General features: G+C 38.3%; 1 protein-coding gene across 1 annotated transcript; it reads left to right on the plus strand.

Annotated features, from left to right (window-relative positions):
• The first annotated feature begins 5,038 nt into the window (after positions 1-5,038).
• On the plus strand, positions 5,039-15,401 carry MDFIC (MyoD family inhibitor domain containing). The gene is made up of 3 exons (XM_029284443.1): positions 5,039-5,054; positions 6,574-6,840; positions 15,080-15,401. The coding sequence occupies exons 1-3, from the start codon at positions 5,039-5,041 to the stop codon at positions 15,319-15,321; spliced, it is 525 nt and encodes a 174-aa protein (XP_029140276.1). The 3' UTR covers positions 15,322-15,401.
• The last annotated feature ends 553 nt before the right edge of the window (positions 15,402-15,954 follow it).

Genomic DNA, 15,954 nt, shown 5'->3' on the forward strand with positions numbered 1-15,954 from the left:
AGGTGTCTTGCTCAGCTGTGGCTTGGGGGCACTTTTTTCAGTGCCATTGTAACTTCGAAATGTCACTAAGCGAACTGTTGTAAGTCAAGGACTACCTGTACTTTTATCACTTTTTTCCTTTTTGGGGGGGGTCATCAAGTTTTTGACACCTTGCTAGGCGACTGGTGGTACTCGGATATTGCCATATCATAAGAGCGGTGCAATGGGTGAAAAGGTTGAAAAGCCCTGTGTTAGACTACTAAATGATAAGATACTTGCATATTCAGGAAATATTTACACTTTTATCAGTACTGACTTAGGATGAAAATGGAACTAGATCAAGTTACTCTTCATAGGAAAATAAATGTTAAGTTCTAATCTGAGCTTGTGATTGATTAAGTTGTTTCTACCTATCCATGCAAATGGGGTCATATTTTTGGAGATTTTCTTTTGTTTGTGAATTGCCAGTATACTTCTATTCACTGAAGATGCTTGATGGAAATTTATCATTCCGTGAATGAATGAGGCTTTCCTGTTGTGTCTTTAGAATTTGAATTAAATTATTAGCTATCAGTCTTGCAAATAAGAAAGATCACAAGAGAACATTTGTTCCCTTTTAAATAGCTTGTCTGCCCACATACAAAGTTTGCCAACACACCTAAATTAACCGAAGGAACCAGGTTTTTTTGTTTTTTTTTTTTTGGCAGAACTACTGTTTTTCTGCCTAGAGGCATTTCATCCTCCTGGGAAGACCATTAGACATATCTGACTACTTTGACAAATATTTTTATTTTATTTTATGCAAAAATATTTTAGATAAGGTGCTTTTACAAATGAGAATTATGTTTTTGGTGAGTGAATGATTTTGGATTGCCTGTATACATTAGAACTGAAGGTGATTGGGTTTTTTTCACCTTATGAGAATTAGGATAAATGTTTTAATGTATGCGTCTCCTATAGAAAGTAGATTATTAGATTTCAATACCTAAGGTTTCCTTCTGTTCATAAATTTATGCTTCAAAAACAGTATTAATATATAAGCTCCTTTGATGAGTTTCCCTATTGACAAAAAATATTTGTCAAATAATTTTCAGTGCATTTCACCTTTATATTTTCCCTGAACTTGCATCATTATACTTTAAGGCAATTATTAAACAATTTTAATTTTTTAACTTTGGTTGTAGCTTGTTTTCAAGCATCCTGAAACCTATAATAGTAGTCATCTTTCAACAACTCTCTGGAAAACTTCCCATTGTAAATAATTTGCAAAATTAATGGTTAATATGCTGCATTATGGAGGAAGATTTGAGTTGATGTTGAAGATTCTCAATGATTTTTGGGTATCATTCCAAGTAACCTCCATCAACACATTGCTCTGGATTTCTTGGCCAGCCATGAAAACCATCTGTTCTAATATAGTTAGACAAGACAAGACAAGACAAGACATTCTGTAAGTCTGCAATAGTGGTGAATATCTGTAGCTTGGGTGTAGGATGAGGATGTAGGTTTGTTTTCTAAGCTTGTGTATTGGTTTCTGGATATTTTGTTACTAGATAACATCTTCATTGGAGTTTAGGGATGGCAGTGTCAGTGTTCTTCTGCTTATAAAGGCTTTGTGTGGACAATGGGTCTTGTGATGGGGAGATCATATCAGGTGAGAGTCTCGCCTCACCTGATGTGACCTGCCCATCACAAGACCCACTGTCCACATGAAGCCCTTATAAGCAGAACACCGACAATGACATCCCCTAAACTCCAATGAAGATGTTACCTAGCCTGATAATGAAACATTCAGAAACCAACCCACAATCTCGGAGATTTTGTAAGTTGTCTCCACCCTCATTTTGTAAGTTGTCTCACTTTGGTGCTTTGTGTTAGAAATGACATTTATGATTGGCAGAAATATCAATCACAAGTATTTCTTGAGTTACAACTGTAATGGAGCATGCAATTTCCACTGTAAGTCATGATGGTTATAAGCCAAGGCACCTATGTCACCAATTGTCAACCATCCCACTGGTTGAGAGAGCAAAGGAGATTCCTAGGACTTCTTTTACCAAGAGTAAAACTTTACTGAACATTCCATGTGGGTACAGAAGTGGAAAAGCCAACTCTAACATTTTCATGCACAAATAGCATAGGAAAATTTCCCCATTCCCCTGGTCTTCCCACTGTCCATTTTCTTGCCAATCGGTTACACTCACATTGTTTTGGGAACGCCTCTCCACCTGGGACTTTCCAAGCCGATGACCTTGGGGAAATGATCTGTCTCAGGCTTCAAGTCAGCACATTTGCATTCCTTTACCTTCTTTGCATTCCAGTGCCTTCCTTCCCCCCTCCTGTTGTTGATGTCTGGTTGCAAGCATGCCAACCCTTAGGAAAGAAGATTGATCCTACAAGAAAACAAACACATACACACATTATTACACCACTGTCTCCTGATACTTCTTGGCACGTGCAAACAGCATAGGACATTTTCTCTGGTCCTCCCATTGTCTAGCCCAGGGCTTTTCAACCTTTTCACCGATTGTACCACTTTTAGGATATGGCAATATTTGAGTACCACCTAGCAAGGTGTCAAAAATGTGATGACCAAAAAAACAAAACCTGTTCAAAGTTGCAATTGCACTGAAATGACTTATGACCATTTTTCACACTTATGACCATTGCAGCATGTCCAGGGTCATGTGATTTATATTTGGATGCTTGGCAACTGATTCATATTTATGATGGTCATAGTGTCCCAGGGTCATGTGATCCCCTTTTGCAACCTTTTGACAAGCAAAGTCAATGGCAGAGCTGCTGGTAGCCAAGTGCTAAGGTGGGACTTCCCTCCCTCCTTCCCTCCCTTCCTCTTTCTCATGCCCACCTCCTTCTGAAGGAAGAATTTGAACCCCCCCCCCCATATTTTCTCTCTTCCATATATTCATCAAACAAGGAAAAGCTTCCAGTGACAGAAAAGACAAACTGCTGAGTGAACAAGCTTAAAAAGGCACATTCCCCTTTAAGAATTAGCTACTGGCTAGAAAGGAAAGTTGAGCGCAGCCGGCACTTAAAGAAGAAAAAAAATGTAGTAAGTTTTGGCTGCTGGCTAAGGCAGCCTCCCCAAATGGCTCCATTTATAAGTAAAGGAATGCTACAGGCAAAATCCATTCAGGAGAAAAATACTTCAAAATCCCTTGCAGCAAAACTTACAGCTAACAATAGCAGAGCAATAGAAGCTAACACGAGACATCAGCCATCAGCCAAATAGAAATTGACAAGCACTCCTTAAGAACACAAAGCCCTCATTGCACAAATCCCAGAACTTCAAAGTCACAAAAGCACATAAGAATCCTTCCACTCTCTATCTCCCTCCCTCCCTNCCCCCCCCCCCCCCTCCCCCCCCCCCCCCGTGCCTCACCTCCAGCCATTGCTGCCTTTTTTCATTCCTCTTGGAGGGTGACCCCTCCCCCACTGCATTTCTTGCCTGTGTGCTGCTGCCAGCACAGGCGGCTGCCACAGCAGTTGTAGATTGGCTCATGGCCGGCCTGCTTGATCTCCTCTCCCCCCACCCTCCTCCTCCTCCTCCTCCTCCTCTTCCTCCTTCTTCTTTCCCTTCGGTGCAGCTAGAGCTGACTCCGCCTCCTCCCAAGGCTGCTTCTTTTTCTCTCTCTCCCCCTCTCCTGCCCAAACTGCCTCCTTTTATAGCCTCTCCTGTCTCCACCCCCTCCTCCTCCTTTCTCATGGGGGAGGGTGAGCCAGAAGTTAGCCTGGGGCCTTTGCCTCGTCTCAGCCACTCTGCAGCTCCAGGGGACTCTCTCACAGTAAGTCCTTGCCTGTGCTGGTTCTTTCCCTCCCCCACTACATTTGGCTAGGCAGGGCTGCGTACCACCTGCCACTCATTAATGTACTACAAGTGGTACGCATACCACCGGTTGAAAAGCCCTGGTCTAGCCAATCATTTTGCATTGTTTTGGAAATGGAATGCCGCCTCGGACATTCCCAGCCGATGACCTTGGGGAGCTGGATCTATCTCAGGCTTCAAGTTGGCACACTTACATTCCTTCTCCAATGCCCCCCTTGCATTCCAATGCCTTCCTTCCCCCCTCCCGTTGTTGATGTCTGGTTGTGAGCAGGGTTTGCGTGCCAGCCAACAGTAACACCAACTGAATTTTATGACCTTTTTATAGTGGTCATTAAGCGAACACCCTGGTTATAAAGTAAATGCTTTGGTCGTTAAGTGAGTCAATGCATTCCTGTGGGCGTTTCTTGAAATGCTGCTTTCCAGCAAAAAACATAATAAATCATGTCATGTGACTTAAAAATACTGCAATCGACCATAAAGACAAGCCAGTTGCCAAGCCTCCAAAATATGGTCATGTGAGGGAAGCCGTCTTTGGAAAGCCAGGCCTCTTGGGGGTTTGTTATAACTTTGGCCAGTCAACTATGTGAGCAGTCATTAAGCGAGTGTACTTCATTTTAGATATATCCTTTTCTGATGTCATTTGGAATTATGATATTTGAGAATTGTATACAAGAGTGGGATCATATTATCTACTCCAGCGGTTCTCAACCTATGGGTCGGGACCCCATTTGGGGTCGATCGACCATTTCACGGGGGTCGCCAAGCAAGGCTGTCCGCCATTTTTTTCCCCTTTTCCGGCGGGTGCCTTACCTCCCTTGGGCTGGGCCAGCTGGTGGTCGGCCTGCTCCGTCTCTGCCGCTTGCCAGCTACACCTCAGCCGGCGCAGGGGGCAGAACCACGCATGCACGGCACTCCCGGGCAGGGAAAGTCCTCGACTTACGACCGGTTGGGTAGTCCTCAACTTACGACTGGTTGGGTAGTCCTCGACTTACGACCGGTTTAGTCCTCGACTTACGACCGGTTGGGGGTCACGGCATTAAAAAGGTTGAGAACCACTGATCTGCTCACACAGGAAGCTGTGTTTGAGAATTTTCTGCAGATATAGCAAGCCTTCTTGTTGGCCATGGAGAATTTTTTTGACTTTGTATAGTACCTTTGTGGTTTCCGCAGCTACTGCTGTTAATGGGCAGCTATGTATGATTACAATGTACGATGACTCCTACTGAATGTAGCTTAGATTCTGTTTGAACAACTATTTCATAGTGATGATAAAGATACATCACTTTCTGATTTGCCCTATACCATATAGTGGAATATGATAGGATTATAAATAAATTATTGCAGATATGAACATGAACATATAGAATTATCTGTATAGATTACATTGAGTTTCTCAGGATTTATACAGTCATTTATATCCATTGTGCCTTAGTTTTACATCTGAACATAAGGAAAACTCATTTTACCTTTTAATTAAATGCAATTACTTGAACATGTTTCAATTCACTTTGAGGATAGTTGACAAATTCATGTTTGACTAGTGTCTTCCTTGACTTATGCTAATAAGTCAACTGACTCTAGCTAGTATGCTCAGCTTTGTGCACCTCATTTTCCTAATGGTCTCTATCTACCACTTTAGGAGATTCAGGATTCTATTTATTGCTTTCTCTTGAGTAAATAAAAGATGAGGATAAAAATAAAAATAATGGGAAAATATAAGCAAAGGTTTGACAAATAATGACCAAATAAATTATTAACTTTTAACCCACATATTAGTGGCCAAATTTCTAAATGCATTTTGTGATAGTAAGGTTCCAGGTTGAATTATTTTTTAATGTGGAAGATCCATTTGAATCTCTTAAGAAATTAAGAATTCTGTGAAAAAATATTTGTCTCCTTTGAGATTTCTAATTCTTGCCTATCTTTGTCCTTACAGTATTAATTTCTTACAGTAAATAAGTAAATCTCTTACCATGGTTTCACTGGTAGATCAAAATTAAATCCATAGTTAGTGTTTAAAGCAGTGTTTCTCAAACATGGCAATTTAAAATGTGTGGAATGAATTAACCGGGGGATTTTTTGGCGTTGAAGTCCACACAACTGAAAATTGGAATATCATCATTGATATATAGTAGCAATTTATCTCAAACTCCAGCCAGTATTATATCTAAATATATTTGTGTAATATGGTAGACCATTTGCTCCAATATCAAATTAAAAATAAGAAGATTTGAGGAACTTCCTGGATGAGTCCTGGATACTCCTTATAGATGAAAATTCCATTTGTAGTAACTCCAACAGAAAATATACTAGACATACTAATCCTATTAAGATAGAAGAAATACATATTTAGAGAAAGCTTGTTCCTGAATTTTTCACTGCACTATATTAAATATTTTTTCTGCATTCAGTAACACTGCTACAGTGATTTCAAGTTTTTTGAATATACAGTATATTCAGATTGTCAATTAGTAATCAAATATTAACAGACACTTAATACTTATCAGTCCTGTATAATATGGTTTTATAATCAAAGATAATATCACTTATAAGAAAGCCTATAATAATCTAAATCAATTGCAATCAGTATTTTTAATCTGATGAACTTTCATAGTCAGCAGGCTCTTTACCAGTGTTCCAGGTTATAGTTATGTAAACCTGACTGAACGTTGGAAAACTTTGTTTAAATAGGCATCATTACAGCAATTAACTGCTCTAATTCTTTCTTTTTTGATATATTTTTAAAGCACAACCTCAGCGTTTGCCTCAGACAAATGCTTTGCCGCTTGACAAGTATAAGGAAGGAACCAGCAAAAAACAAAGTAGTCCCAGAGGTCTGAATAGTGAAAGCGGATTTTGCAGTGGAGTCAAAGTTGATGCGCTAGATAACCAAACATTTTCTGCACCTGTTTCCCAAAAGATACACAGAAAAATTCAGTCCAGCCTGTTTGTCAACATTGAAAGCAGTAGGAAAAGCTCTGCTTATTGTCATAAACCAAGTCCTTTACCTGAAGGTAAGTTGATAACAAAGCCCATTCCTGATAATAATTAAGCAATCATCAAAAAATAATTAAAGAGTTTTGAGTCATTTATCAGAAGGAGGTAGAAATTATTTCCCCAAAGGAAAATATTTGGTGGAAATTGCAGCAAATATTTGAAAGAAATGAGAAGTATTTCCTGCTTTCAGATATTTCATCTCACTACCAATCATAGATTTTTTTTAAATTGCTACTGTGTTTTCCTGAAAATAAGACCCACCCTGAAAATAAGCCCTAGCCTGATTTTTTGGGGTGGGCCTAATATAAGCCCTATCCCAAAAATAAGCCCAGGGGGTAGGCATGGCCAGCACAAGTAGGGGCAAGCATGTGGGGACCAATGGTGTCTGGCAGCAGCCAGAGCCCGTCAGCCGCTTGGCGTAGCGCAGGTAAGTCTGAGTGCAGAGGCAGAGGCAGGGGAAGGCAGGTGATCTGGATGCGCCATGCACTTTTTGCCCAGAGGGAGACTGGAAGCTTCATCTGCTTGTGAATGGGGCATTAGAAACTGAGCAATATGCTCCATCTCCAGGCGCCCCATTTGCAAGCAGAAGAAGCTTCTAGTCTCTGTCATTTCTCCGTCCAGGTGAAAAGTTCTTGTGTACTGGGTTTCTAAGCATCCTATAGATGCCCAAACACTTTTTGCACAGACAGAGAAATGATGGAGATTGGAAGCTTCATCGCTTGCAAATGGGGCGCTTGGAGACAGAGCGAATTGCTCGGTTTCTAAGCACCCCATTTGCAAGCAGACTAAGCTTCCAGTCACCCTCTGGGCGAAAAGTGTTTGGGTGCCTATGGAGTGCTTGAAGCAGCTCCATCCCCTTCCTCACCTGCCTTGTCTCATGGGCTGGTGGCCATGTGGGTCCTGCTGGACAGGGCTGTTGGTGCCACCGCCACGAGGCGAGGCAGGTGTTAGGGAAAAAAATAAGATATTTCCCCAAAATAAGACCAACTGCCTCTTTTGGAGGTAAAAAAATATATAAGACCGGGTCTTATTTTGGGGAAAATATGGTAAGTAGCAGTATCATTACAGAGGCAAGATAGAATTGCTTTGTATTTAGGAGATAGGCAAATATTTTAAAATGTGTAGTAACAACTTATTATTTTATCATTGACAAGGTCTTAGTACATTCCCAAAAGTGTATATTTCTTATAGAAACTTGATCCTGGGCATTGATACGTATAGGTGGTCCTCTACTTAAAATCATTCATTTAGTGACAGTCCACAGTTACAATGGTGCTGAAAAAAGTCACTTATAACTGGTCCTTGCACTTACAACTGTTTCAGCCTGCCTATGGTCACATGATCAAAATTTGGGTGCTTGGCAACTGGCATGTATTTATGATGGTTGCAGTGTCCCAGGATCATATGATTGCAATTTGTGACTTTCCTAGCTGGTTTCAACAACCATATGATTTGCTTAACTGCCTCACCAAAAATTTGGGCGAGACTTACTTAACAACTTAGCAATGAACGTTCCAGATCCAATTGTAATTATAAGTCAAGGATTACCCGTAAATGCTAATTTATTTCCATACCCTCAATATATAAATATATCTTATTCTTGTTTCTTTGGAGCCTGCAATTAATATATTGATCCAACTACCTGAGAAAAAGCAGCAGAAGTTAAAAAATTAAAGGAGAACAAAGCAAATACCATTTTTAGCCCCTTTCATAATCTTCTCTCACCATTAATCAATCAACCCAGAGCCATGGTGGCGTACTGCAGGCTACTTCTGCTGACTGCTGGCTGCCTGCAGTTTGGCAGTTCGATTCTCACTGGCTCAAGGTTGACTCATCCTTCCATCTTTCCGAGGTCGATTTAATGACCCAGATTGTTGAGGGCAATATGCTGACTTTATAAACCACTTAGAGCTGTAAAGCACTGTGAAGCAGTATATACGGTAAGCCTAAGTGCTATTGTTATTGCTATCAATCAGAATAGAACTGGAAGGGACCTTGGATGTCTTCTAGTCCAACCCCCTGCTCAAGCAGGAGATCCTATAACATTTCAGGTAGGTGGCTGTCTAGTCTGTTCTTAAAAACTTCCAGTGATGAAGCCCCTATAATGTCTGAAGGCAAGCTGTTCCACTGGTTAATTGTCCTCACTCTTGGGAAATTTCTCCTTAATTCCAGATTGCTTCTGTCCTTGATTAGTTTCCATCCATTGTTTCTTGTCTTGCCTTCTGATGCTTTGCAAAATAATTTGACCCCCTTTTCTTTGTGGCAGCTCCTCAAATACTGGAATATTGCTTACATGAAATATGAAACAATTGTTCTGGAATACTGATCATCTTGGCAGTTTCCATCTCTCCTCCATTTCAAATGTATATTGCCCAACTTTATAAACTTTCTTTTATAGATTACTAGTTTAAGCAGTTTTTATTAACTGGATTGAGCAAGGATCCATACAATTCTCATTACAATGAGAGAAAAAACTCCAGCCAACAGGGAATCTCTCTCACACATACACACAAACACACACATTACTATATCTAATATATATTGAGAACCAGCTTGATGTAGTGGTTAAGGCATAGTTGGTAAATATATAGATGCAAAATCTTACACTTCTAACTTAGCCATTGATTTGGAGATCAGTCTTCTCAAAGCAGTCTCTGTTTCAATGACTTACTCAACAATAAAAGTTAAATTGCTGCTGATGTTAATTAAATTGGCTGCCTAACAATCAGTTGGTTAAATCTTGATATATGGAATTAGATCTTATGGAGTTATTCAATACTGTAGTGAGGGAAGGCTTTATTCTTTAAAATATTAGGAAAAACTAATCTAAGAATAGAATAAATATATTACGCAAATTATAAATGTAATGCAAATGATTTTCAAAACATTATGAATCAACAGATAAATCACAGAGAATGTTTCAAGATATTAAAAAACAAAGATAAATATAAGAATACAATTTTATATGAATGATCACCAAATGTATGTAGCATCTTGTTTGTTTAGAAAGGTCTGTTTTCCCCTCTTGACATCTTGTCAAGAGGAGCTCTTGTCTGGTTGCGAGAATTATGTCATTTCACATCTCATGTGTCACCTTTCTGATCCTTCAGGTTCTGTATGTAGCTTTTATGATATGCCAATGTCTAAACCTCTTGCTTTTAGCCTCTGCAAATTTATACTTTCCTTTTCTCTTTTATATACTCGAGTGCTTCCCGCTATTCACTGAAATAATTTAAGTGTCACTTTTCTGCTTCTCTCACAGAATTCTCACAGTCTCACATCAGATTTGTATCACTGTACCTCCTGCTGCTAGAGTACAATAATTATGTCTGTTTTAAATTGAAAAATATAGTGTATAGCACATTTTCTAAAACAAAAAGTAAAGATTGTTGACTTTTTGTATTGCTTAGGGATGGCAATCCCTGTATTCCTGATTGTCATTGTTAACTGAATCCCACAGTTGTTAGGCAAAGCAACTTCCTGCTGGCTTTCCACAACCAACGTCAATGGGGAATCTGGCAGGAAGTTGCAAGTCCCAGGCCCCTAGGTAAGCAAATGACTGCTGCTGGGTGGGGGAGGACATGAAGAGGTGTGGAGGAAGTCAGGGAGGGTATACAAGAGTTTCTGCACAGATTGAAAAGTGAGTGAGTATAAGGAGGTATGCATTAGGCTCATTGTGGGTTGGGCAAGCGTTTGGTGCAGGAGTTGGGGAGGATGCACAAGAAGCACAGTGTGAGTCAGGGAGGGTTCACATGTAACAGTCATAGAGGGTACATAAGGGAGGGAGGGTCAGGGAGATTGTAAAGAGGTGCTGTGCAGGTCAAGGAGAATGTATAGTCCTGTGCAAGTGGCTGGCATGATGTGAGCACAGAGGGTCTGGGGAATGATGCATAGGTGAGGGAGACTTATCCCAGTGACATTCAACCTTCTCTGCTAGCTTCCCCATTGACATTCTGGGGAAGCTGGCTGGGAAGCTTGCAAAAGGTGACTATGTGATCAAAGGGCACTTGGCAACTGGTTGTAAGCATTGGGAGGGCCGGGACTCTAAAGACACATCATAACCACCTTTTGTCACACACCATTGTAACTACAGTCACTGATTGAATGGGCATAGATTGAGGATGGCATATCCAAAAACCTAAAAAAAGGTAAAATAGGCACCTTAAATTATACCAATCAGTAGGCAATGTGTAAGGCAAACAATGATATTCATCCATTCTCCAGTCCTCAGCCCCTCCCACAAAGATTGCCACTTCTACCTCTGGAAAGGATATGGATTATTTCCTCAGATCCTTGTTAAGTCTACAGCTTTCCACTTGACCTAGAATCTGGCAATCTCTCTCTCTGTTACATGGAGCTCAATCGAATTTATCAGAGAGTAAAGACTATGTCTCTGATGTTTCCATTTTTCTGTGTGTATCCTTTTCCAATTGTACAATTAAATGATTTTATGATTCTGTGTATATAATTTGTTGATATGAAGGTTGGAGGCCAAGCATCTCCTTTAGAAAGTTTCAATTCCTGCATTGTATCAGCCTCAAAGCTTATGAGGCAAAGTTTACTACAGTAATAGGACATCATCAGAATTTCAGTCCTTACATCCATTCTTCCAGTCATGCTGAACACAGAAAAGCTGCTGGGCTAAATCAATGAATGCTGAATCCCTTTTTCTAATTCACTCATAAAGCATTTAGTTAAAGTGTTTATCTTTAACCTTACCCATCACCATCCCTACTGGTCCCTGCATGATGTCATTCACTGCTTATCTCCATGGTAAATAAGAGTCTCAGAGTAGGAATTATTATAGAATGGAATGGGGTGGAATGAGAAGAGTAGAATAGGATAGGGTAGGGTAGAACAGAACAGTTTATTGGCCAAGGAATTTGTCTTGGGTGCATAAGCTCTCTGTACACACAACAAAGTGATAGGTCATAATGATAGATCTATATGATGTATAACTTATCATATATCATGTAGATCTATGATATGAACAAAGTGATAGTCATATATCATTAATTAAAGCTTAATTAATGCTGACTAACTGACCAATTAGGTACAGTTGGCAATAACTATGGAACATAGGTGGATCCTCAAATAACCAGGCCAGATGCTATGAAAGACCTTAGTAGTGAAATAAGCATCTTAAAATTCCATCTGGAATGTTCTTAATAATTGGCATGCTCAGAGGGGAAAGTATTGGTATTACTTTGGGATATTTCTTTTTCTCTTTAGAAACACAATAATCCTTCATCCAGGTGCCTCCTCTCTTCATAGTTCATCTCTGCATTACATTTAGGACAACACATAATGCTTCTTCCCTTTTTTACAAACATCTTAGCATTGATCAAGAGTTAACTCAATTTCCTTGACTCTCAGACAGGGCTTTTTTTCTATTTGTACTCTGAATAGCAGTTTCAGAGAGGCTTATATCTGTTTTTGACCTTTCAAGGTCACCCAATGGGTTATTGTATCTTCTTGAGCTTTGTCATGACACTTATTTACTCAGAAAAGATTTGGATTCATGGATAATCTATAAATAGACATGGGCAATAAAAATGGTCAAATAGATAAACTGTTTAGAATTATTTTTCAAGTGACACTGATTGATAATAAGATTATATTAATAAAATGATATGAAAATGTTACGGCATACATTGCCATCTGTTTAGATTATTTTCAAAGGAACTTTGCAAAAATAAATGAAGAATGTACAGGTAGTTCTTTCTCAATGTTGGTAATCAGGATCAGCAACTTTGTTGCTTAGTTATTTAGGTGAATTCCTCTCCCTTTTTTCTAAATAGGTTTCATTTTAGAAAAATAAAAGCTACAGGTGGTCTTCAATTTATGATCACAACGGAGCCCAAACTTTATTTTGTTAAGCAAGATAATTTTAAGTGAATTTTGCCCCATTTTATTACCTTTCTTGCCACAGTTGTTAAGTGAATCACTGAAGTTGTTAAGTTAGTAACACGGTTGTTAAGTGAATCTAGCTTCCCAATTGAATTTTTCAAAAAAAAAAAATCACAAAAGATGATCACATACCTAGGACATACGGTAATATATGCCAATTGCCAAACAGCCAAATGTTGATCATGATCAAATTTTTACCACGGGGATACTGCAGCTGGGATGCTGCAATGGTCATAAGTGTGAAAAACAGACATAAGTCACTTTTTTCAGTGCCATTGTAACTTTGAATGATTATTAAACAAATGGTTGTAAGTTGAGGATTACCTGTGTTTTGGTATTATTTTTGTGCCACAATAATTGTCCTGCACCTGAGCTAATGTGTTAGTGCTGTGCATGTATTTTATCGTAATGGCTGTTTTTGTTGGTATCGTTATGTTCTGTTATGTTACTAATAGTTTTAAATTTTATTCTGGATGTTGTATGCTACAATTTTGGAATGTAGTGGCTCTAACAAATTAAAATACTAGATGATGACAATTATGATTATTTGTTTTATTTTCACAATCTTTACTCTGCATGTAGTGTCATTGCCATTAATTGCATGGCCATTTCATTTTGTTTAGTGGTAGTTATAATTTGTTGTAATTTGGAAACTTTTCTTTCTTTTCCTTCTTTATTTGGTGTTCATTGTCAAGGTAGAGAAAAAAAGTTAAGCTAATCTTGAATTATCAATACTCAGACACCTATTGCTTCTTAACTATTCCTCATTTACATTATTTTTAAAAAACCAGAGAGGAAATTGTTAGTTTTATTCAAGTAGGGTCTCCATGACAACAGTCTAATTAATCCCCATCAATCTGGCTTTGGTCCTCTTCACTGAACTTGTACTCCCCTGCTTCATTTCATGTGTCGTATCTGCTAAGCACTGGATGAAGGTCACTTGTAGATATGCTTATTCTTCATGAAAAACACCATTTAATATATGTAAGCATTCTTCTTACTGGCTGGTTTTTCTTTCCTGTTTTGTTACCAGTGAACATTTTCTATTTGTCATATCACTGTCCATTATTTATAAAAATAAGCTAACAGATAAACTAACAATATTTAAACAAAAATGCTTATGTAACGCCAATGGCTTATTTCTTTTGATTGTGGATGAATTAAATATGCATCTCTCCCAACATTTTTTTGCATTACAAGTAGTCCTTGACTTATGATCACAACTGAGTCCAACATTTCTGTTGCTAAGCAAGACAGTTGTTAAATAAACTTTGGCCCATTTTACAACCTTTCTTGCCACAGTTGTTAAGTGAATCATTACAGTTGTTAAGTTAGTAACACAATTGTTAAGTGAATCTGGCTTTCTCATTGACTTTGTTTGTCCGAAGGTCACAGAAGGGAATCACATGACCCCAGGACACTGCAACCATCATAAAAATGAGTCAGTTGCCAAGTGTCTGAATTTTGATCACATGACTGTGGGGATGCTGTCATAAGTGTGAAAAACAGTCATAAGTCACTTCTTTCAGTGCTGTTATAACTTTGAAAGGTCACTAAATTAAATGTTGTAAGTGAGGACTACCTGTACCCAGTTCATTTATAAATGACAGACTAAATAGCTAGCATTTCTTTCTTAGCATGAAAGAAAATTGGCTTTTTTTTATTTTGGTGTTGCAGATGGATTAAGGCCATGCATCATATAGAGTAGTCTTGAAGCAAGAGGGATAAGTGCAGTAATAAAGCCAAAAATTGCAAAATAAAAGGGGACTGATTGGGAAAGATTATTTGAAATAACAACTATCATTGTTCCTCTTATGGAGAACGAATACCTGGCATGTCCAAAATGATAAGATGATATGAATTTGGTGATACAACATGTTCCTTAGGAACTTAATTTTATGTCTTCCGTGCCTCTGAGCTTTACTGTTAAGCCTCTGAAATCTTTTTGTAACATTTATTTATTGATTCATTTCTATTTATTTGCTTCATGAATTACTTCGTTCTGGAGGTTTTAGGGTATACAAAATCTAACCCAATATAAAACATAATATAATGAAACCAAATTAATCAATATAGGCATATCTTAATCAGCAAAAGCAATCCAAAAAAAAGGTTTTAACTAAGAGTGGGGTCATTCTTCTTCATGAGTAGACTATTGAAAGGAAGGTGAGCTGGCATGCAAAAGTGCTTCTCATATTATGCATGCAAATGATGTAATGAGGAAAAAATGAAGATGGTTTTGTTTATTCTTAAGGTGTTTTGTTTTCTCCAGAATGGTAATTCAGAATGTAGTATGAAATTTCTGTTCTTTTCTTTATTCCTTCCCTCCCTGTCTACTTTCTCAAGATTGCTGTGTGCATTGTATTTTGGCCTGCTTGTTCTGTGAATTCGTCACCCTCTGTGGCCTCATTTTGGAACAAACCTCATGCGGAATCTGCTCAGGGGTGGCCTGCTGCTGTGGGGAAGAAATGGAAGATGACTGCAACTGCCCGTGTGACATGGACTGTGGCATTATGGATGCCTGTTGTGAATCAGCAGACTGTTTAGAAATCTGTATGGAATGTTGTGGGATTTGTTTCCCATCATAACTTTCTATGTATTCTTGTTTGTTGAGTTTTGAAAAAGTAGAGAGGGCTGTTATCTACATCTCTCAATTTCTAAGAAATTATTTCAAAAGACACTATTAAATGTTCTCACAGCAACCTGCTACACATTGTTAATCTCAGTGAAAAATTGAAAATAATTTTTGAATAGTAGGCCATAAAGAATAAATGCACAATGAATTATTCACACAAATGAAATAACAATTTGATGCCTGTATCTGGAAAAAGAAAGAAGGGATAAGTTCTTTGAATTTTTTGTTGTTATTTGATCTTCATTTTCACAGCTGGACAAATGAAACAAGAAAAAATATTTTAATGATTCTTGATTTTAAAAAAATTGTAATTATTTTCAAGCAAATACATTTTGTTTTAAGTCTTAAATATATTTTATGTTAAGTTGATTGCAAATTACTTTATCTGATCTAGTCATATTATTAAGGTCTGAAGAGTAATCTTTACATATTTTATAGTACAGTTTTGTTCAAGTCTATTCTAAGTAATGACTGCAGTTTACTTCTATAATTTTTGTATACCATATATAATATTGTAAAGAGAGCAGCATAGTGGCCTAGTGGTGAAGGTGCTTGCCTCCCACTCAGAAAGTTGAGAGTTCAATCC

The sequence above is a fragment of the Protobothrops mucrosquamatus genome, unplaced genomic scaffold, assembly GCF_001527695.2.
Source record: "Protobothrops mucrosquamatus isolate PMUCROS unplaced genomic scaffold, P.Mucros_1.0 scaffold604, whole genome shotgun sequence".
Taxonomy (NCBI): domain Eukaryota; kingdom Metazoa; phylum Chordata; class Lepidosauria; order Squamata; family Viperidae; genus Protobothrops; species Protobothrops mucrosquamatus.

Bases quoted from the DNA above. Each gene is read 5' to 3' on its own strand.
- MDFIC (XM_029284443.1), top strand. The intron at 6,841-15,079 runs GTAAGTTGATAA...TACTTTCTCAAG, and splicing joins ACCAAGTCCTTTACCTGAAG to ATTGCTGTGTGCATTGTATT.